The sequence below is a fragment of the Syngnathus acus genome, chromosome 6 (genome assembly GCF_901709675.1).
Source record: "Syngnathus acus chromosome 6, fSynAcu1.2, whole genome shotgun sequence".
Classification (NCBI taxonomy): domain Eukaryota; kingdom Metazoa; phylum Chordata; class Actinopteri; order Syngnathiformes; family Syngnathidae; genus Syngnathus; species Syngnathus acus.
In genome coordinates this window covers 3,957,171-3,979,932 of record NC_051092.1, presented here as the reverse complement: position 1 = coordinate 3,979,932, position 22,762 = coordinate 3,957,171, and the positions used below count along the sequence as shown (strand labels likewise).

The 22,762-nt window shown below is 46.1% G+C and overlaps 3 protein-coding genes across 3 annotated transcripts in view; all 3 read left to right on the top strand.

Moving 5' to 3' along the window:
* Nucleotides 1–353: 353 nt before the first annotated feature.
* On the top strand, nucleotides 354–3,276 carry szl (sizzled). The gene is made up of 4 exons (XM_037254200.1): nucleotides 354–2,177; nucleotides 2,262–2,428; nucleotides 2,592–2,684; nucleotides 2,799–3,276. Exons 1-4 carry the CDS (start codon nucleotides 1,900–1,902, stop codon nucleotides 3,110–3,112), a joined length of 852 nt encoding a protein of 283 aa, XP_037110095.1. The 5' UTR covers nucleotides 354–1,899; the 3' UTR covers nucleotides 3,113–3,276.
* Nucleotides 3,277–3,873: 597 nt separating this feature from the next.
* LOC119123912 (prolactin-like) lies at nucleotides 3,874–4,679 on the top strand. The gene is made up of 3 exons (XM_037253303.1): nucleotides 3,874–4,211; nucleotides 4,285–4,386; nucleotides 4,455–4,679. Exons 1-3 carry the CDS (start codon nucleotides 4,158–4,160, stop codon nucleotides 4,677–4,679), a joined length of 381 nt encoding a protein of 126 aa, XP_037109198.1. The 5' UTR covers nucleotides 3,874–4,157.
* A 2,572-nt stretch (nucleotides 4,680–7,251) lies between these two features.
* Nucleotides 7,252–22,762, top strand: part of nell2a (neural EGFL like 2a) — a 45,667-nt gene continuing 30,156 nt past the window's right edge. The window contains exons 1-10 of the mRNA XM_037254754.1: nucleotides 7,252–7,686; nucleotides 7,807–7,935; nucleotides 14,857–15,007; nucleotides 16,095–16,268; nucleotides 16,338–16,437; nucleotides 17,898–17,970; nucleotides 18,042–18,124; nucleotides 18,377–18,505; nucleotides 20,119–20,221; nucleotides 21,697–21,788. Coding sequence (XP_037110649.1) covers nucleotides 7,635–7,686; nucleotides 7,807–7,935; nucleotides 14,857–15,007; nucleotides 16,095–16,268; nucleotides 16,338–16,437; nucleotides 17,898–17,970; nucleotides 18,042–18,124; nucleotides 18,377–18,505; nucleotides 20,119–20,221; nucleotides 21,697–21,788 — 1,086 coding nt within the window. The 5' untranslated portion in view covers nucleotides 7,252–7,634. The remainder of the gene's footprint in view (nucleotides 7,687–7,806; nucleotides 7,936–14,856; nucleotides 15,008–16,094; nucleotides 16,269–16,337; nucleotides 16,438–17,897; nucleotides 17,971–18,041; nucleotides 18,125–18,376; nucleotides 18,506–20,118; nucleotides 20,222–21,696; nucleotides 21,789–22,762) is intronic.

Here is a 22,762-nt window from a genome sequence, read left to right as displayed (position 1 = left end):
CCCCTGAGAACGTAAATGTTATGAGAGTGAAGTTGGGATAGTAGGGAGCACCGCCGCCGCGTGCTAACAGGACGTCATCTCTTTGGAGCGCAATTGAAACGTCAGTCGATATTATGTGTCTACTTGTAATTAAAGTACGGCTTCTTATTTTAGTGGAGTCTGCCGAGCAGAGGTGCTTTTTTTATTTTTTATTTTTTTGGTCATTTGGGCGTCTCGGCCCGGCGGCGTCTGCTCTCGAGGCAGGCTCCCGGAGACTGGATGTGACAATTGAGTGTGAGTGACAGTCTGCACCAACACTGTCAGTCCTGCTGGAGCCCAAAAGGGGAGGGAGGGAGGGAGGGGGGGATCAATTTGTTAAGTTATAGAGTCTCTTATATGTTGGGAGGAGACAGCTTTTATGTGAGCTCCCAAATACCACCTTAGTCTTTTCTTCCACAACTGACTTTGATGTGGCTTTCTTGGCCAAAATAACACGGGGGGGGTGGAGGAATTGATGTCAAGCCTGACAAACTTTGTATACAAAGTACATTTACTTGCCTAATATGTGACATTCATTTTCAAACTTGCTTATTTAATCAATTTATAATAAAATAAAATAATGACATTAGGTCAAGCTAATGGATGTGATTTTCTGTATTCCTAAAATTACAAGGTCATTCTTTTGAAATGACAACTAATTTGGACTGACCCCTAATAAAGCAACTTCTTTCTCCTTCAGTTGTGAAATATTTTTCACCTAAAATAATTCATTGAACTAACATAGTTGGAAAATTACATTTCTTATATTTTCATCTTTTGTAATCCTATTTGATGCTCTTAAAACAGCAACTTGAGCTGGTCATTTTACAACTTGAATTAAAATGGAGTCATTTTTAAAACATGCATAATGACACTCATTACTGTGTTCATTAGAATACATACTCGGGTCGATTTTTTTCAAATCTGTAATATTCCTTGAAGAAACCAAGAGTGATCAACTAATTTATAGTATTTTAGTTTCACCAGCATTCTGCAAGTGTTTCTTCTTGAGTGCAGCAGTGCATTAGCGAGACAGACAGGGTGTCTACATGGCAGCCATTAGGCCCAACAACACACCCCTGCTGGGCTGCCGGCAGGGGGAACGTGTTAAATACGTGGAGCCATTGTGCTCCCAAATTGGTCTGTGTGACTAATTGCCCAGTTAGCCCCCTTCTGACGGGCCGAGCTGGAACCGGCCGCCCAGTCATCGACAGGGGCTGTAAAAGGGCGGCAGCAGACGGGCGGCGCTAGTCCGCTTTTAACGGGGGGGGCTCAAATTAAAAGTCAAGTCCGAATCAGTGGAGGGTGCAGGGGATAGAGTCTGGCGGAAAGTCCAGAGGCATCTAGAGACAGATGACATCAAACCAAAGCCAAAATCCTATTGTCATTCTATTGATGGATCACAAGGACAAAGTCAACACGGCTCATCCGACATTTTGTGATGCGATTTCGCATTGGTCTTGTGTGTATATATATACACGTTGACATTTAGGTTTTCCCACTGTTCGTTTTGGTGCATACTTTTCCATTTTGAAATGGAAGTCCACATTTAGCTGGTAAATTTGCGGGTCAGGTTATTTATGTGAGATGAGCAACAAATCAAAAGCAATTGAGCGTGTGTTTTCTCCCAAGCGGTGTGCCCACACGCTCCTTCTTTCAACTCCATGAAAGCTGGGTCATTGTGTCCCCCGGCTTCACACACGGGGGGGCTGCCCCCCCCCCCCTCCTGTCTGCAGCCATGACAAAAAAGCCGTTGTCTCCAAACACATCGTCTCGGCGTCTTTGATAGCTACGTGATAAGAGACTTAGAGACTGACGGGGCTGGCTCTCGCGTTGTATATAAAGCGGCCGGCGGCTTCCTCCGCCACATCCGCTCTCGACATGGCTACGCTCCTCTTCCTCGCCGCGACCCTCCTGGCCCCGCTGGAGGCCTTCGACTTGGGCCAGTCCACCCGATGCGTGACCATCCCCAACCAGATGAAGGTGTGTCAAGACGTGGGCTACTCTGAGATGCGGCTGCCCAACTTCTTGGGCCACAGTAACCTGGAGGGTGAAGTGGTACCCCGCTCTGAAGACTGGAGGCCCCTACTGCAGACTGGCTGCCACCCTCAAGCTCAGGCCTTCCTCTGCTCCCTCATCGCTCCCGTCTGTCTGGACACGTAAGTTCCTTTTCTTCCTCGACTTCACGTCGGCGGCCTCGCTCGCTCGGGTTTAACATCACGGCGCTTATTTCTCGCCTTCAGGTTCATCCAGCCCTGTCGGAGTCTGTGCGTGGCTGTGAGGGAGAGCTGCGCCCCCGTGCTGGCCTGCCAGGGGCACCCTTGGCCCCAAGCGCTCGACTGTGATCGCTTCCCAACCGAAGAAGACACGTGCCTGTCTCCGCACGCCAAGTTCGGCCATTTTCCTAAAGGTAAATACCACGCGTGTTTTTATTTTGGGATTTTCAAATATAAAAATAATTCATGAAAACTCTAATAATTGTTGAAGTTATACTTTATTTTTTTCATTGCAGCTCAGTTGGTTCTTTGTTGTCTATTAATTGATCAAATAATTTGTATTTTATTCACTTGCAGACTTACCCAAAGCAACTTGTCAAAATTGTCCCATGGTGGAAGAAGCTCCAGCTCTGAGAACAGTCCTGGATGTTTTTTGCCAGCATGACTTTGGTAATAATCGGAAGCCATTTTTATTTATTTATTTATTTCATTTTAATATTTCCAGGCAAATTATTATTATTAACGTAACATTACAGATTATTAATCCCCCCTCCTCCTCCGCAGCTGTTACAGCAAAATTTCACCACCGTCGCCGCCTCCTGACGGGCAAGCCCGCGTTTGAGGTCGAGGGCCGTGTTGAGTTCATCCGCCAGGGCCCGCTGCTGCCCTATGACACCCACCACCTGCTGCACCAGTGGCTACTCATCAACCTGGGCTGCGCCAACACGCTGGCGCGACCCGGACGCTCGCAGCTCTACGTACTGACCGGCTCTGTGCGGCCCGACGGCACCCTCGATATCGCCCGCCTCTTCCCCTGGCACAAAAAGGACGCCAACATCGCCGGGGCCACACGCAAGTGGAAGCATCACAGATGTTGAGCGTAAATCTTCACGTGGAGCGTTTAGAGGGGAGGGGAGGGGAGAGGGTTCTCTGCTCCTATAGCACACTGTATTAGAATGCACTCCAACCTGTACATATGTATAATGACTCAAGATTTTATTTTCTATTTAAAAAGGAAAACAATAAACTATTAGATACTGTTTTGCAATTGGACTCATTTTCAACAGCACCTTCAATATCGCTAAAGGGCGCACACACACTTCGAACTCAAATGTGGCAGACTAACCAATCACATTCAAACTTGTAAAATTATTACCATAAAAAGTTCAGTGGTTCTCGTAGGATTTTCTTGACATTTCTTTCTAGCTGGTACCAGATTCTGTGCTGATAACTGGCGGAGCCCGAGGGGGAACTGCGAGAGCACTTCCTCCCCCAGGTGCCAGTACATATAATTGACTTTTAAGTATTTTTGAGGGTTTAAAAAAAAAAGAAATTGCGGGCACCCTAAGGAAAATAATCCTAGCTCCGCCAGTGGTGCTGATACTATTTGGAATTGTTCATTATTCCCTCCCCTGACTAAGGCCCCAAAAAAGCCCTAACGCATGATGCTGTCAACAGCGTGCCATAAGTAAGCATCTATTTTGTCTGTCATCGAGCTAATATAAAAAAAATGATCTAAGCTTAACCCCGATGCCCTTTGCAGTCCAGTAGACAAATTGCCTGTGGTTGTCGTTGATTTGCCGCTTGAGTCCGCAAATACATAAGCGAGTCACATGACGTTTTATGTTTAAACGAGTGTATAAATTTGTTTGTCTCATCAGCGTCGTCATTGCGCTGAGCCGCCTCGTTGGCCGAACCGAGTCCTTGAGAAGACAAAACAGCGGAGCCATGACAAAATGTACGATTCATTCATTCACACTATCGGGAATGTGGATACTAAATCTTATTTTCTTGTCCTCTCTAGTTTCTTTTACCGTGATGATGCTGACCCAGCTTTTCCTCAGCGTGGCCAGCGCTCCGATGTGTGCCTACGGACAAGCCGGGTGACCCCTTCCCACCTTGGCCGACCTCTTTGAGCGCGTCATGCAACAGTCGTCCAGGATGCACGGCATCCCCACTGACCTCCACTCGCAATCTGTGAGTGTCTTTCCTCACTCATCACATTCCGTACACGACTCTCATAAAGGTTTCGCTCCCTCTAGTCTAACAGGACCACTACTTGCTTCCCAGCCGCAACATGCTCGGAAAGTGGAAATGTCACACGCATGATATCCTGACACCGGCTGACAAACAGAATGCAAAAAGTCTGGATGTGAGTATTTGTACGCCTGGTTGAAAATGTTCCAACAATTAAAGCTGAATTCCCCCCCGTGCGTGCAGAGAGAGAAGCTGACCGAGGTGATCCTGAGGCTCCTGGGGGCCTGGGGGGACCCCTTGTCGCAGCTGCACCAGAGCATGCTCAAGGACCAAAACCGCAACAAGAACCGTGAGCGGGATTTAATCCGCTTGAACTTCAACAAGGCTCTGGAGATGAGTGACGTGATGCAAGAGCTGAGGGTTGGAGTCTTAAAAATGGCAGAGAAGGTGAGCGATGGATTACGTTAGATTGGTGGTGTACCTCATGGTTTATTGTCCGTGTAAATAATAAATCACATTTGTTTGTATGATGACCCTGAATATGGCTAAATAAAAGAAATAAATACACATCATGTTTTCAAATAATCATGACCTAGTGGATCTTGATTAATATTCATAATTTGGAGTAAAATTCCTCCCGTCCCATCCTTCTCCTGCCTTTAGATGAAGCTTCAGGGTGTGCTCAGCCAAAGCTGGACTTTCAGCGGCTTGTTGATGACGTTTCCGCTGAAACGGACGATACCACTCCTCGTTTAGGGGTGGCAAAGCAAATAAATATTCTAATTTCGATCATTTATTTCTTTTGAAGCTCATACTTACAAAATAATCGTTAATATGTTTTAATTTTTTAATGTTGGAGAATGAATATTCTTTTCGTATAGCGATTAGAAGCACGCGAGGGAAAACTTATTCCTCACACCCCTTCGTCCCTTCAATTCAAAAAGGTAAAAGGTGTTTTTATTTTTAATTTAATTTGATTTATCATTTCATCTTTTATGGTGGACTGATTTATTTTGGCAGTCACGTAACATGTCTATTATTGCATGGTTCCTATGTTAATATATATTATATAGTATGATATCATACTATTTTATCTATTGCATTTTATACGCAACGCAGGCAGTACAAATTGACGGCCATTACGCTCCAAAGGGGGAAGAAGTAGCACGCCGTTGAACGAGCTATCGCTTCTGATGTAGGCTACAACAAAGGTAAATACGGTATAACATTAACATACGCTATAATAAGTTAAGCAGTCTTCAAAAATTGTCCCAATTAGGCACTTAATGACTTAAAGTTAGCCAACTGTAAGTCATTAAGTGCCCAAGTCAGCCAACTGTAAGTCGCCGTCTATCACACAAGATGGCGCTGGGGGAACAAAAACATCCGAGTACTATAGTAATGTTAATAGTTAAAGTTAATAATGAGAATTTAAAATACATTTTATACAGCACATTTCATTGACATGATGTAAGAGTAACTATTTCTTCTGAGTTAAGTGAAATGAACTGTACTTCGCTTGAGGAACTGTGGTGTAATGCAGAGGTCAACAAAATGGCTTTGGACTAATCTCTGCCCGTGAAGCAGTTCTTTGTTTAAAAAATGTTGGCGACCCCTGTACTAGTGTGTGTGTGTGTGTGTGTGTGTGTGTGTGTGTGTGTGTGTGTGTGTGTGTGTGTGTGTGTGTGTGTGTGTGTGCTCCTCAAGAGTAAAGGTTTGTGCTCTTATTACTTTTCTTTCTGGGCTGGGGACTTGTTCATATTTTCCCCATGGCTCTACAGGAAATGACAACTTGTGGGCAATACAAAGTAATTACATTTCCTGGGTGGACCTAAAAGAAATGTTATTGTATTAATAATGCATAGAGTCCAGGGGGGTGCACATAAATGCAAGATGCAGCAGATTCTTCTCCTTTTATCATCATCTATTTTTAAAACGCAGTGATCGCAGAACATGTTGTTGGCATGAGTATAGACATTGTGGAGCGGGACGGAGATCCAAATGCTGATACGTTGGGTGTTCTAAAGGGGACAAAAGCTGAGCACAGGAAGGGGTCTGGAACCCTCCCCAGAATCGCTTGACAAGCTACTTCAACATGGCCAACACAGCCAACAAAAGTCTTTCCAAGTCATTCAGGGATTGGCTGAAGTGTGTTGTCAATTTAGGATAGCGTTATAGAGGAGCATTTTTGTTCCTGTCCATCTGGCAGAGAATGCTGGGCAAAAGAGAAAGCGTGTTTCCTCACGAGAAACTTCACAAGGGCTCTTTCAAAAAAGTAAGTCTTCCCATGGTCGAGGAGGATGCAATTTTAACACTGACTGAAGTAATATTCAAAGCTCTAAAAAAAGAAGTTCACAATGGGTGTCGCAGGCAGCCGAGCAGCCCGTTTTAATCTACTTCATTGCCATATGTCAAAAAGACAAAGCTCAGCTGACAGCGGATGACGATGATGACTTGTCAAAGAACAAAAGTGATGGTGGGATCCCTTAAGCATGCAAAATGGGACTGTGCGCTCAGTCATTTGAAAAGACTCAAAAAGGAGGAAAGGTAATTCATTTTCTATAGCGTTTATGCTCTGAAAGGGTCTCGGGTGAGCTTAGCCCGGCTGACTTCGGGCTAGGCTGGCGTTCACCCTGGATTGGTCGCAAGGCAATCGCAGGGCTGACAAAAAACATTCACATAATATGAAAAGAGCAAGTGTACGATATTCCTTCCTTCCTTCCTTCCTTCCTTGATGATGAATTAAAAAAACAAAGTGGGCTGGTCTGCAAATACCAAATGCACCTTCCCCCCCAAACATTTTCTAGAAATATGTTGATAAACATTCAATATGCAAAAAAATAAAAAAAGAAGTAAAATCTGTGAATATGCAACTCCGCGGGTGTAGAACCGCGACTATGCGGGCGCCCGCCCTGTAAACGCTTGTGTGAGTTTTATATTGTCCCACCACGAGAGGGCGCAGTTCCCCCACTCTCCTCTTCTTCTTCCAAGCAGGACAGGGGGAGTTCTCCGGCCCTCCCTCCCTCTCCTCTCCTCTCTCCCCTCCACCCTGGGCGGCAGCGGTAGCAGCAGCTCCCTCTCTTCCTTCCTCCCGTGCCGCGGCAGGACCGTCTGTTGAGCTGGTGAAAGAAGGCAAGCGTCACGTTTCCTTTTGTGCATCCTCCGCGCATCCACCTGTGCCCCCCTCCCTCGGACCGCGCTCATGGAGCAGATCCGCACATCCTACATGGAGTAATAATAACATCATCGGACTTCCATCTTTGTTATTTTTTTTTGGACCGCCTCCTCATCGCCGGGGATGTAAAGTTTAGATAATGCCCTGGCTCAGCATCCTGGATTGCTAATATTCTGAGCATCAAACTCCATCTGTCAAAAGTGGACAAAAATATGGACTAATTTTTCTTTTCAACCATAACATTCACCATGGGATTGTTACAGCTATTTCTGGTTCTCTGCATACTGTGCGCCTCCTCAGGTAAGGACCTTGCCATGGCTGATCCAGCCATGTTGCCTCACATCATTAATTCATATGTTGTTTTGATGCGTTTGTCAAGCAAGAATTACCACATTGACAATTTGTATCTCTGCAAATTAGTGCAAGGTTTGGGGGTCGACCCAGCTCTGCGCATCAGCGTGTTGGATGAACTCCTCGCCGGAGATGGATTTGATGGAGTTACTCAGGTCCAAGGCTTCCATAGAGAATCCAGAGCGTTCCACTTTCAAGGTATGACAACTCCGCAAATTGTTTTTTTTGAAAGGTTGCTGCCCTTTATTCACTTTAACCTAATGTCACACCCCCAGCATGCATATTATTTGCCGTTTTGAAAGGGGGGGTTGCGTCGTCGGGTTGGGTTGAGAGTGAGGAACATGCCCCCCCCCCCAAGTAGAAGTCACCCATTGGTGAGTGATGCGGTGCAATGTGTGAACAGTTGCGTAAACGTGTGTGTTCTATATTACTCGCCAAAGCGCATCATATAAAAAGTAAACAGAGTGAATATTTCTTCAGAAAAGAAGCCAAGTGTGCTTGCTTCAAACTGTTCGGTACCACTCAAAATGAACTTTACCGCCCAAAAAACATCTTTTGCTAGCTTAATGCTAACACACAACACATAAAGCCATAGATGGGCTAGCGAAGCTAGCATTGACACGGGGCAACGCAAGCAAACGCGTCATTGATTGGATGACATGACATTACGAGCGATTTCTAATTTTGCCTGAAAATGCAAAACGTTCGTGGATCCAGTCGATCCGATCTGTGTAAAGTCTGAGCGGTTTTTCTTCGTCGCTCCACTATGAGCTCCGGCTGCATGGATAGTTTTGCTTAGGATTCAAATGCAAATCGGGATTTGCCGACCTTGGAGGATGTCGATGCTCCTCTTCATTATGACATAATCATCGTGTGTGTTGTATTGTAATATCCCTGCAAGGCCAGCATCATCCATCACTAAAAATCCAGGTTTATAAAAAAAAAAAAATGTTGTCAGGATTCACAGAGCAGCGTTGATGAAAACCTCCTCGGTTGATCTATTGAGACCATGATAAGATTCATCGCGAGGAGGACAAAGCTCTCTGTCAAAAAAAGCAGCCAAAAGAACAGAAAAACTCGTTTAGGTTTTCGGAGCCGTGCCAACATTTACGAAGAATCTGTCCACCAAGTGAGAATGCTGTTTCAGGACGTTTATTTTTTTTCCTCTTTTTCTGGCTGATATCTTCCAATCTGCTGCCGTTGAACAAGCGAGCCGCCCCAGCCGTCGGCCTGTTTGATATCGTCTTTGGAGACTCAAAACAATCATCACAAGTGCTCTGTCCACATGGGTAGTGAGTGGGGAGGGGTGCAGATGGAGAACAAAAAAGAAAATGTATTGATATGGCTGTTCACCAAAAGCTGCTCACTTGTTTTTTTATTCTCATTTATTCTAATTTTCTCTGTCTGCCCTCACCAAGCACACAGCCAGACACGAGAAAGGTGGCGTTTTATTAATGGCAGACATTCGGGATGTCTGCGTTTCGTTTAAGGGGGTGAGGGGGAGGCCTGCGTTTGTGTTTGAGATAGAAATAGACACGCCGAGCGAGCGGGACGGGACGTGAGGAAGGAAGAAAGCAGGAGAGAAAGGGATGGAAGGAAGGAAGCGCCGTCTGGCAGCTGTGCTGATTCAACATGTATGGATGTTGGAGGCGGGCGGCCGGCCGGCCGGCACCGGCAGACGGGCCCGCGGTGACATTCCCGCGCTCATTAGATTGCAGGCAGAATATTTTCATTGCTGTGCCCTGTGACGCCTGCCTGCTGCCTGCTGCCCGCCTCAGGGGAAGGCCTTGGTGTTCTGACCGGGAGGCGGGAGGAGGCAAAAAGAGGACACACACAGGACAAAAAAAATTGTCGATTTTTCTGCGGTGTCCATTTACTCACTTGCGGAGTACCGGGTGTCTCCTTGGGTTAAAGCGGCCCCATGTCTGCGCTCTGCATGGCCCCTTATTTAATTCTTAAAAAAGTTGTAATGTCACTATTTACCACTAGATGGCAGACATCAAGCAATTGCGCTTGCACGGGATTTTTGCCAATTGTAGGCCTCATAATCTTTGGCAGATTTCGAATGAAATGCAGGACAAACATGCTGCCTGAAAAGAAATTGCAGAATGAGGTCTTGCACTTTATGTTGGGGGTTGGCGGGCTGCTCCAATTGGGTTTCATTCCATTTATGTGGATGGGACACCTGACGATTAATCGGGTCACGGCATCTATTAGATTTAATGCCGTGACTCAATTAGAGGTAAGGCATTTATTATGATGCTGGCATCCAATCGATTTTTTATTGGAGTTTCACTCCATTTATTTTCTGCAGAGTGTATCCAGTATATATACTGCCTTCGCGTTTTGCTTTGTTTTAGCATCTGTAAGTCAAATGCACAAGTGTGTGGGGGTGGGGAGGGCAGTTGTTGAGCGCACCCCTGTTGATGCTTTTTGAAGTAGCTGTAAGGGGCCAGTGCATAGCTGGACCTCGGGGACGGGCATCACGGACGTTTGCAAACCCCTCTGGCCGCCACCCACGCCCATCCGATGCTAGCTTATAGAAAATGATCCCAACATTAGCACTTCTCCTCCTCCCCCACTCGCCGTTTAATATGAGGTAAAAAAAAAAGCACAGGAGCCACACCCAGCTGCGCCTCCCTTCCCCCCACAGTCCACACTCTTATTAACTCCTCTCTGGCTGCAAGCGTGCCGACCAAACTCATTCAAGGTGCAAACATCACAAGAGCATCTTTGTTTTTTTTGTTGCCGTTGTCAAGGCTCCTCTGTAGTTGCCTCTCAGAGTATGTGTGTGCGTGAGCGCGCATGTCCCTGACAGCATTCATTCTGAAGTGCTGCAGAAAGGCAGAGACAAATTTGTAATAAAAAGCCCAGTGTGTGTGTGTATGTGTGTTTTGCAAACACTCCATTCTTCCACTCCTACGAGGAATGCGTTTGCAAAATATAATTCGATAGAAATGTCGTGGTAAGGTGTTTTATTTTTATTAGGTAGCCATAGAATCCTGTCGATATTTTTTGTTGGCTTGTAAGCTTTGAAAGGGGCATGTGATCTCCTCTGTGTTGCAGCAAGTCCACGTTGACACTCTCCTAATGGTTGCTAATTGTCTTGGAAAGGAGCCATAGCCAAAACGTCTCCCTATTTTTACCGTGTTCTCGTATGGGCTCTTTTGAAAGTGCAAAAATTAATCTATTCATCGACAACTAATCGATTATCAAATGAATCGACAACTATTTTGATAATCGCTTTGAGGCTTTGTTTAAGGCTGAACTGTCAATCTACGTACATCTAATCGAATTCATTGATTAATTGACACATGAATCGATTAATTGACACATGAATCGATTAATAAACTCCTGGTTAGTAGTAGCGGCAATTCAAATCAGATATTTGGCTTGGTTGAAAGAAAGCCACCAAAAGTCGCCATTGAGCAATGATCCGACGCCTCAACTGCTCAGGGCGGGGTTGTCGTTGTTCTCTTTCGTTCTTTGTTCGGTCGCTCCACAACAAGTTAGCCAGCCAACCTTTCCAAACTGCTCAGTGACATTCCGCCCAACACCCCGAGGTCAAAGTCTGTTTAGCCGGCTGCCCCCTCGAGGCGAGCCTAATCAAGCATTCCGGCCACCGCTGTGCGGCGGCATTATTTCCATCCTCCCGGGGCGGTCGTGCATCTGGCCCGCCGCCGCCGCGTTGAGCTTTGTGCGTTCCGCATATGTGAATGTCAAGCGAGGCCGTCATCGAGGAAAGCGAAGGCGAGGATTGCGCGGGAATTGCTGGCTTAAGCCATCCTGGAGGTGCCCTTGGTTGTGTTTTGTGTTCGTTCCAAGAGAGCGGCGGCGGCGGCGGCACAGCAGGGCAGGTCCGTCAAATGCAGATCGCCCCGGAAACGGTCACCGTGGCCTCTGGGTTCGCCCTGATCCCTGCCCACACCTTGAATGCGTGTTGACGCAAATGAACGGTTTGGAGTAGTTGATCATTACTCTAAGCCCTCTGGAGAGATGTTCTCTCGTCGAACCCTCCTACTCACATCCTCGTCTTTCGCTCAGCCTGACACATAAAACATGTGGTCGGCAATATACGCTGTTATTTTTAGAATGGATGCCATTACACAATAAAGACTACACTCCGCCGCCTTCATCATCGTAACGCGCTCGCTGTCCGCTGCCGTTCGGACCGCCGTGTTTACGCTGACCCCTCTCGGCCTCTTTAAGCGCACCTTGCGGCTCGCTGACTCTTTGCCGGATGTGAGCGAGGTCAATGCATCAAAGTAGTGGGAGTTGGTCTTTAAAATTGGCGGTGGTAAAATAAAACAGTTAAGTATTGGAGTTGTGTCAGGATTGTGAGTGTTTTCATGCTTTCTTGATATTATTTTATACATCGATCACATGATTATGTGATGATTATGATCTATTATTATGATTTTTATATAATCTGAATTATCTGAAGCAGACGCTTCTCACAACCTCTGCCAAGTCTAAACAAGCATGGACAAAAACAAGAGTTTGCTTTGTTAGCGGGCTACTTCCTGGTCGATGGAGAATTGAAGAATGATTCTGAAGAATTGGTTTGACTGATGAATGGAAATCAATTCCAATCTCACCGTCATCCAAAACTATTAGTAAGCCCAAGGGTTTTTGTAGTCATCAGGTTTTAAAAAGCAGGCGTGAATGAACATAAATTTAAAGTTTGTGCTGGCATAAAGCTTCTTTTTAGCTCCCAAAAAAAAAGCTAAGCGGGGGATTCTCTTCTGCTCTCTTTAGTACAAAGCCCCCGCGCTGTAAATAGCGGTCGAGGCGGCAGCAATGTGTGAGAAAGGGATTGTTGCAAAGCCCCCCCGATGTATCTGGACTCTCAAGCTATGCTGCGGGGCACCTGTTCCAAATGCAAAATGGGCCAGCTTCTGTGTGAGGATGTAGAAACGGGGAGGTGCAGGTACTGAGCACCAAGTAAGACCACATCGGATCGGGACAGATTACAAGTGTAGAGGACGGATAGAAATTGCTTCTAGAGTGTAACCCATTAAAGCGCCCTAAAGACGTACGATTAGGCCGGAAAAGTCTCCAGCGAGATCGAGACTACGGGCTAGCCCGCTTGTCCCTATCGTGCAATCTAATCGTAGCGGTTCTTCTACCGCTCCGCGGGAGGGCTGTCAAAAGCAGGTGGCCGCTCCGTTTCAGCTCCTGCCAATAGATAAACGATCAGGCCGAGCGGCCGTAGCGACTAAACCGACGGCTCGACTGTACATCAAGATGGACGAGGCTTCCCTTCATCACCCCTCGTCAGGCCCGCAAAATGATTTTGAGATTGGATCGCCGAGGAGGAGGCGAAAGCAATCACAATAGGTAATTTATGTAGAACAATGCCTTCCTTCCCATCCGTTTCTGGTAGCGCTTGTCCCCGTTCTGGGTCAAAGTCACGGCTGACTCAGGGAGGAAAGGAACGGCGAAATACACGGCGGACTCCTCGGCCAGTCAATCACGGAGCAGCAGAGATTAGCTGATTGATTGCGATGAGCTTTGTGAACCGCGGCGGCGCTACGTTAGCAATTACGTCCCCGTGACCGTCATCCATTAGCTTATGATTCCAGGCACGATGCCCGGATACGGCGGCGCGGGGTCAACGACTTCCCCCTTTCGTGTTATTTCTTTACGAGCGCGTGGCGTGGCGTCGCTGCAACCGATTCCTTCGTTTCACTCTCATCGCTCAAAGCCGATGAAAAGTGACCCCGTTACGTCCCGTTTGAGGCAAGCCCCCCCCCGCCGCGTTCCTACTCAACCTGCTGATGAGAGGCATCCACTCATAGATCAAAGGCTCGTGGCTGCCAAGTTGGGGCGCCGCCCAATGCTAGCGCTCCCCCCTCCATGTGGACCCGCCCCAACACCTGCTCCCACTGCGCTTGTTCCTCTCATGTCGGCGTACGCTCGCTGAACTGAGCATATTGTCTCACTTGACCCATACGACCCCCCTTGAAAGACTTTTTTTTTCGAGATATCGACAGGAACTATTTGTCATCAATTTTACGGATTAGCGCGGATAGCAGTCATTTGCATTTAGCTTTTATGCGGGATCTGCCGACGCGGCAGATTCAAAGGCGGCAGGTCAAACTCCCGTTGCAGTAACCGGACCATCTGCCCTGTTTTAGCCAACGACACCGAGCTGGCAACATAAAACGATGGCCGAGAAGTCCGGTTTGATTTTTATGAGCTAATCAGTTGATGGCTTTGTAAACGTTACTTCATCAGAAAAAAAGCACTTTTGTTTTTATTGAAGACTGTTTTATTGGATCGAACGGAATTGGATCACTTATTCATTGGCAGAAAATTGAACAAAATTAGTATTGAGATGAAACTGGATCGTATCGGACAAAAAAGCGCTTCTGGTATTCACCGCGTTGTGTTTTTCTGTCGTGTTAATCAAGTGCGAATAAAGATTCCACGCGAGCTTCCTGGTGCGCCCAAGAGTCTCGCATGCATCTCGTGGCTGGAAGCAAAGGCGTTGACGTGATGGCTTCTGAGAAACGTCATCATTTATTGATGTCTCCATTAAAGTAGCAGAGAAGTCGGAATAGATTTGGGCAAGCAGAACAAAAGCTGAAGAACCACGACCTCGTTGACTTCTTCTTCTTCCTGTCGCTTTTCCAAGCCAATACGTTGTGTGATCAAGAGAATCAAGTCGTTTTTAAATGCAAATATTTTGATGAAACCAGTTGGGGATTTTTCCACATTGATTTTTCATTTATGAATTCAGATTCTTCCTCAGTCACAATCAAGAGCGTGTCAAATATTCATAGCTCGCAAAATCCTCACACAAATGCATTCGTTGGCATACCCCGAAAAAACGTCAAACCATTTCTCATCAGGCGGGAAATGTATTTGAGCAACGCTTTGTTACGTGTCACAAGCAATGAGATATTTTTCCATAATTACTTTTTTTCTTTCGGCTAAATAATGAATGAAGGGCATTAAGTTTGAATACAGTCAAGGCTGCCGAGAGTTTCGCGTGAGTCACGCACGCTCCGTTTGTGTTGCTGGAACAAATCAGCTGGAACGTTCAAATCATGCATTGTATTTTGAATTTGTCCAAATAGAAGACGATTTCAACATTTTTGTTTCCTAACTTAGGTTCCTCCAGGGAAGTGAAAGCCGCCGCTGACGTCTCGCAGCAAATCGTCCGCAAACTGAAAGGCAAGAACGAGTTCAGCGTGCTGGTGACCCTCAAACAAGAACGTCTCAACTCGGGGGTCATCCTCTCTGTCCATCAGTCGGAAAACAGGTCGGCTATTTATCTGTCAAACACACGGATTCGCCACCAAAAACACCGCCGAGTCAGCGCAATCGCTTCCGAATTGATTGAAGCTTTAATATCTTCATTTGCCAGTCCCGTTTTTTCGATGTTTTACAAGGCGAGGCGGGTAAACAGAACAAATCATCCCGTGCGCTAATGTATTATTCACAGTCCATCAATGCGGAACCCGTAATCGTGCGCGGGAAACTGATGAGAAGGTAGCAGGAGTTAGGGGCCCGATTTTCCATTAGTCGGAGCTAGCTGACCCGTTGAACGATCACACAACACTTTGTACATTAAAGTCAGTCCTGAGAAAAAGAGACCTCGCCGCGACGGTAATGACTTTCTTCGCCCGCCGATTAGCCCGCCTGGGAAAATTTACATGCGGCAAAGCGGGGCGCTCGCTTTTGAACGCGTGGCGGTGACTAATTTAGTGTCATTCGCACATGCGTGACCTCAGAAGAGTACATTTATTAGATGAGGTCTGGAGATGAATCAAGCTCACTTTTACGCATTTCTGGTATTCCCTTGAATACTAAAGCTGACATCTTTAAAATGAGACCACAAAACGTGATGAGAGAGGAAAAAAAAAAGCAACAAGCACAACGAGGCGTAAATAATTAAGAAATACAAGATAATAGAATGTTTTTCAAACATGTTGCAATTTTCTGATATTCTGAGGTGTGACCTTGTTCCAGGTGTCATTGTAAAATATTTCCGCAGGCTCAAGGCGCCGCTGTGATTTCGCCGCGCCGATCGACCACCTGTTGACTTGTTAATGCCCAAAAACGTCATTGCACCATCTTTTCTTTTAACACACTTTTTTTTTTTTACACGTCCATTAATTGGCACTTTGGTGACTTTGAAACATGTCAAAGGCAGAGGCGATGAGCCGGCCGACACGAACGATCCGAACGCCGCTATTATTTTGATGACGCCGCACTTAATTGCCATCGCGGCGCTCTGCTCCACTCCCGTCGTTGATTAAAATTCAAACGCTCGCCAATCAACGCGGCGCTGAGAGCTGAATTCCGACACTTTTGTCCTTTTTGTGCTTTTTCTCTCTCCCGGCAAGGTTCCTGGAGCTGGAGAGCAGCGGACAACGCAGCGAGGTACGCCTCCACTACCGCACCAAAGGCTCGCAGGCCCGCACCGAGGTTTTCCCCTACAGCCTGGCTGACGACCAATGGCACAAAGTCTCCGTCGCCGTCAGCGCCTCGCATGTCATCCTGCACGTCGACTGCAATAGGTAACGACGTTTTTCTGAGGTCAGGGGGTTCGGAGAAAAAAAACAAAAAATCCCTTTTGTGTTTTTTAGGATCTACGAGCGGGTGGTGGAGGCCCCCGACATGGACATACCCGAAGACGGCGCCTCCTTCTGGCTCGGACAGAGAAACTCCGCTCATGGATTCTTCAAGGTTAGCGCAGACGGAGATCAATTTTCTCTTTGGATGTGTTGTTTTCTAAAAGACTGATAATGTTGTAAAGCCCAAGTGCTCGCCTCCATCTTATTTCCTAAATCATCTCCGTCTTGTTCGGTTAGCGCCGATGACGGAGGAGCTGGATTTAATTGCGAGCGTTTCTCAAGGCTTAGCCATTTTTAATTTTAGTTTTGCCTTGCCTGCCATCGGCGTTGTTTGTTTCCTATTCCTTTCCTTTAGAATTCAGCTCAATTAGCTCACGGACCCTCCATAATGCCGATTCTTGCGAAATCGTTGAATAGCCTCCGGACTGCGCTCATTAGGCTGGTTCTAGAATATTTTTTTTTATCAATCAGCCCAAGCTCCCGCATGCTGAAGACAAGGCTGAATGTTTGCTCACATTTCCCGCGCGCAGACCTCTGTCTGCTTTCATGACCTTAAGCGGCGCTTTCTCGCTCGAGCGAAACTCAATTCAACGAGCCCTACGGGAGACTAACGATTAGCCAATCAACACCCCAGGCAAGAACGACTCGCTATGTCGAAGCTTATGGTACCCTGAGTCTTGTCAACACGCTATTTTCTTTCACGGCTCTCCGGTGCACATTTGTAGTTCACAAAAATAAAACACAAAACAGTGGGCTGCTATCAGCGTCCAAAAGAGATTAAGCGCTTCGGTTCCTCCGTGATTGATGAGAGCAAAATGAATCCGGCTCGAGGAAAAGTCAGATGTGGGATGGAAACAGAGTGGAACGCGCCGACGCATCTGACGGCAAGAGCGCCGCTGCCGCAACTTATCATCAATATAAATACCTTTTTGAATCTCTCTGACAGTGACTATCAAAATGTTTGACAAGTGTGCGTGCGCAAGATTTTAAGAGTGAGTGAGTGAGTGAGTGAGTGAGTGAGTGAGTGAGTGAGTGAGTGAGTGAGTGAGTGAGTGAGTGAGTGAGTGAGTGAGTGAGTGAGTGAGTGCTACTTCGCTCACGATAGCAGTAAATTATCATCTTTTGTTTTGCAATTTGGTCATTGAGTAGCCATAACATCTTGACGTAAGTTCAAAATGATTAGCACATGTCGACAAATACGCACCGCAGATGTAATGAAATGTTTTGATTCCAATACGATTTGATTGGGCAAAGGTCTCAAATGAGGACAAAGCGTATGGAAGATGGGGAGATGGATGGTTACCATGGAGACAGGCTATCATCGCTCCTATGTGTGCAAACAAATATTCTCGGGGTCCGGACGCAATCAATAGAATCAAAGTGGCAAAATAGAATTTGCAACCGCAGTCCACGTCGCTTAACCTCCTGCCGGGCAGATGATTATTCCTCGGAGCCTTTATTATTATCATTTCACACTCCGGAGTGGGGGGAAAACACATTTCTCTTATTGCGATCACTTTTACTTTGCTAGGCTCACTTCTATATTTTACGTGTGTGTGTGTGTGTTTTCAGGGGGTGATGCAGGATGTTGAAATTGTGGTCATGCCACAAGGATATATCTCCCAGTGTCCGGACCTGAATAGAAGTGAGTGCTCTCTCGATATGTCCCACCCAAAATAATTGTGAGATCTAACTACATTTTCCCTCGGCATATAGCGTGCCCGACCTGCAATGATTTTCACGGACTTGTACAGAAGATCATGGAGCTGCAAGATATCCTGGCTAAAACATCCAGTAAGGTAAAGTCAGCTTCGGTAATTAACAAAAACATCCAGCGCTCCATTCATGCACTGACTTGGTGAAATGGACTTCCACGAGGTCAAAGGTCAAAACTGTCATCTACTTTCCGAGATATTGTTACTATTGGCGACGGCGTGAGATGAGCTAGCATGCTATGCTAACCATACTGCGTTTTATGTCGCCAAATCAACATGTACGGATAAATCCAGCTGACATGTTGTCTCGGTCTTCTCTTTGTCTTTCCTGAGCAGCTGTCCAGGGCGGAGGAGAAGATGAACGGGCTGGACGGCTGCTATTGCGAGAGGACCTGCAGCGTCAAGGGGGTGGTCTACCGGGAAGACGAGGGCTGGACGGACGGCTGCAAGAACTGCACCTGCACGGTCAGCCCTCCACGTCTTGATGCGTTGGAGCCATTTAAAAAAAAAAAAAGCGAGATGTTCGTTCAGTTTTAATGAAGAGAGAAAGCGCTCGTTTGAACGTGTTTACGACCCAGCGTGTCGTATACTGAATGGATGTTTGTTGAGTTTATTAACCAGTTATCACACTTAAATCAGTTGCGCAACTAGAATGCACTTCCTGGCTGCGACCAGTAGAGGTGCTGTTAGACTTTGACTCAACGTTCATCCTTTGGAATTGCTCTCTCAGGAAAATTCTGGTCCCAGTAGCTCACACAGAAGTTTCAAACTCCACAGGTGTGAATGAGAGCTTGAATGTTTGCTTTTGTGTGTGTCGGGTCAGCTCCGCTTCCCTCGCCCAAAGTCACTTGCGACTATAATGAGGACACACACACACCACGGAAACCAAACGAGCGGACAAAAATTCACAGCAGCTCGTATGTTTTTCCTCTCCCCGCTCATCAAGTGTAGTGGGCAGGTCGGGGGGGCGCGCGCTGTGTTGTTTCGTCCCGTATTGTATTTCCTTCTTTATCGTTACCACATTTCATCCGCGCGCCGTTGCCCGAGCTACCCCGGCAAAGAAGTCGCATTACAAAGCTCCATATTGCTTGCCAGATTAGATGCATCAACAACGGCGCTTAGCCTTCTCGAGGGTCTACTTTACGCTGCGGCTAGTGTGAATAATCGGCCCCCAAAAAAACGAATTACAAGCAGTTTGGCGATGTGGCGCTTGAGGCACATCAGCAAACATTTCACCCCCTGTCAGTCTTCTCAGCTTTAGATGATGAAACTAAATCACTGAACCTCCTGAGTTGCCTTACCCTGAACGCGGGAATCACACATCATCTCGACACGCCGCTCAGCTAATTGCTCCTGACAGACGGAATCATCATCGGGGATTTATTTCGTCCGTTCAGCCGATGGAACGGCTCCACTCGCCGGCAACGGTCGCCACGGTCCGCAATTAAGGAATCGGCTCGGATATGTTCTTTACCTGGCGAGCGGCAATTAGCTGTGACCTTTTCAAATGCAAAGGTCGTGCGGAAAGATGTTATCCATTATGTGCGGCTGCTTCATGGATGTCGCCGTCATGGGGCTTTCTAGCCGTAAAGATGCTAATTACAGATCCAGTCTGAACTGGAGATAGTGTTGAATTAAATTCGATATGCAGGTGACGCTTTGAATCGACTCTAGGCTGTAACGGAGCTAATATATGAAAGTCACATTCAAATGGATTGTGCGGGGAAAAAAATGTAAACCCCTAGAATTCGTGAAAAAAACAAAAACATTTAAGGTGTTTTCTATGAAAAAAGTAGAAAATGAAGGGTTGACAGCCTTCCCCAAAACTTTATTGAAAATTATAAAATATGTATATTTTTTAAACCTGTAAATTGCAAGGGTCCACCGAAAAGTGTTTTTGGCATCACTAAATAGTCAATTTTATTTTGAGAACTACAGAAAATGAAAAAAGGCAACTCTCCCATCAAGCGTGGAAATTTGCAATCCGACATGCACGACCGACTCAAGATGTGCTTCACACTAACAAGAACTCCAAAGGTTCTCATCAAACAATGCCTGGTCTTGTTTGTCCCCGGCAGAACGGCACGGTGCAATGCGAGGCCATCTCCTGCCCACCTCCTCAGTGCCCGGCGGGCACGCTGCCAGCCTACGTGAAGGGCGCCTGCTGCAAGGAGTGTCAGCGTGAGTGGAGCACTCTTAACCCCAGCCGTTCACATATCTCGTCATCGCCGCGGCCCGCCTGGCTCTTAGCAAACGGGGCTCTGTCGTGTTGCTAAGCTACCTCGTAACATGGCATCTCCGCCGTGGCGCATACGTGACGTTGTTCACAAGCGGATTTATAAACACAGATGGTCATCAGTCACACGGCTGCCAGCCACTCATTCATATTTATGCGGCAGGAAATGACACACACTTCTCCAACTTTCATACCTTGTCGCTGGGTAAATAATTCCTTTTCATCACATTGCTCCACAAAAGGTCCACTTTCTTTATTTTTGATTTGAGGAAGGGGTCAAAGAACTCTTATTAGCCTCCTCACCGTCACACGAGCTCCCAATTCCCCGCTCAGTGAAAATGAAATTCTGAAGGATATTAACTTTTCTTACCCTTACGTTCTTCGATTAACCCAAATTAAAGAGATGTAAAAGCAGCTGTCCATTCTTAGAATATCATCTTGCCCAGGCACAGAATGACGCCTTTTATTAGCTTTCGCAATATGAGCGAGGTATGATCGTAAAGGGATTGAGTAAAAAAATAAAATAAAAAAATAGTAACAACAAATACAGCAGAATCGTAAAGTCGAGCCATGCAATGTCGCGCTGGCGCTATTCAAGCTAGCTGTAAAATACAAAGAGTAGAAGAAAGCGAAGCTAACTGTTACATTTTTGTTTACAAACTTTTTTCCTCATCATTTTTTATTGTAGTGAATGACTAATGATATAGAAACACTCAACGTACATTGATTTGTTTTGTTTTTGTGCGTAAACGAATTAGCTTCCTAATTAGCTACCGTTACATTTCCTGTCGCAAGTGCTTTTGGTTTGACTGTTCCTCTGAATGTCTCATCTGCAAACTGACATTATTTGAGCGCTTTCCAAGCACACACACACACACACACACACACACACACACACACACTGCCGTAGGCTAGCCATCTGACGCACGGGCAACAAACAATAGCCGGCCGGCATGTATTCCTTATCAGGGAGCAAGTATTAGAGCTGGCTTGAATTGTTTTTTGGCGCCCGGGTCCAAATCTGCTGAGGTGTTACACTTCTTTAAAAGTCTACCAGGCCATTCTAATAACCGCAACGCCCACCGTCCTCTCTTATCTCAACAAGGTAGACAAACATGCAGCTCATTTCTTCAAAGGCACGCTTTGAAAGCCTTGCACGGAGGAGCTTGAAATTTTTCTGTCCTTTGCTTAGTCACACGATGAATTGACTATTCGTGTGCAGTTTGTGAATGGACAAACAAACAAAATAAATAAATAAAAAAGCGGGTGATGGTACGTGTCGATTTTATAAGCTTATTTTGAAACTTAGTAACTAAATGAGCTTGTTCTTGAATAAAAGAACAATAATCAAATCAGTGTTAGATTCACAATGAAATGTGCTTTTACATGAAAACTTTTTTTAATTTTGTTTCTTTTCTAGCCGTGTGCCTTTTTGGTGGGAAGGAGCTGGTGGAGGGCGATCAGAAGGCTGTGCGTGACTCCTCGGGCAGGTGTCTGCTTTTTGAGTGTAAGGTATGTCAGTTCATTTTTACCTCCTCCAGCTTGCAAAATTTCCCTTCAGTGAGGCTGCTTCCTGTGAGAATACAGTGAACTCGTTTTGTTTTTTTATATATATTCGCTGAAAAACACAATTTGTTTATTTTTGTCTTCTTTTTGTAAACCCCTGGGACGCCACAATATTCCCTTGCCAATAGATAATAGAGTTTTACGTCTTCAACTGAGAGAGAGCATTTATTTTAAAGGGTAGTTTTGTAAAAATCAATTGCTGTCACAAATTATATAAAATATCACAATTACTTCCATTATTTTACGCAATTTTTTTTTTGCTATTCAAGGCAGTTTTCTGCAAATAGTTGATATCAGAGCAAGCCAGCCTTCCACACATCATCTGAATTGTACTGATCCCGCCCGTCATCTTCGTCTTTTCGTAATCCGCACACTCCCGCTAATTGACTTTACATTCAGAAGACAAAGTCGGAACGCGGCAGTCATTGTTCCCTACCTTTCTGAAATCGTATTCATTCCTCGCTTTTTCAGAATGCTTGCCATGTAACGGCAGCTGGCGTGCTTGTTTGCATTTGCCGTTAATTAACTTTACTTCTTAATTGTTGCCAGGCGGTGTATCATCAATCACCAAAAAAAAAATTGGATTACTAGCTTTTTGTTCACTTAACTCAATCGTATCAACCGGTGACCCCGACGGAGGCTACAAAGCTCGGTTAGAAGCACCGACAGCTGCCCGGTTCCACCCTACCCACACCTGGCCCATCTGTGGCCCTCGCGAAACAAACCGGCGGTCCCCTGACACATCAAAGAAACCAGGATGAGGAGCACCGTCAGTCAGTCAGCTCGCTGCTCCGAGCCTCCCCTGACAGATGCTTGTCATGCCTCTCATCTCCTCCCTGCCGGCTGACTGCATGGCGGGGTGCAAGTTTGGGCCGACGGGCGCCAAGAATTGTTTGCCGCAACTTCCACAAAGTTTCGCC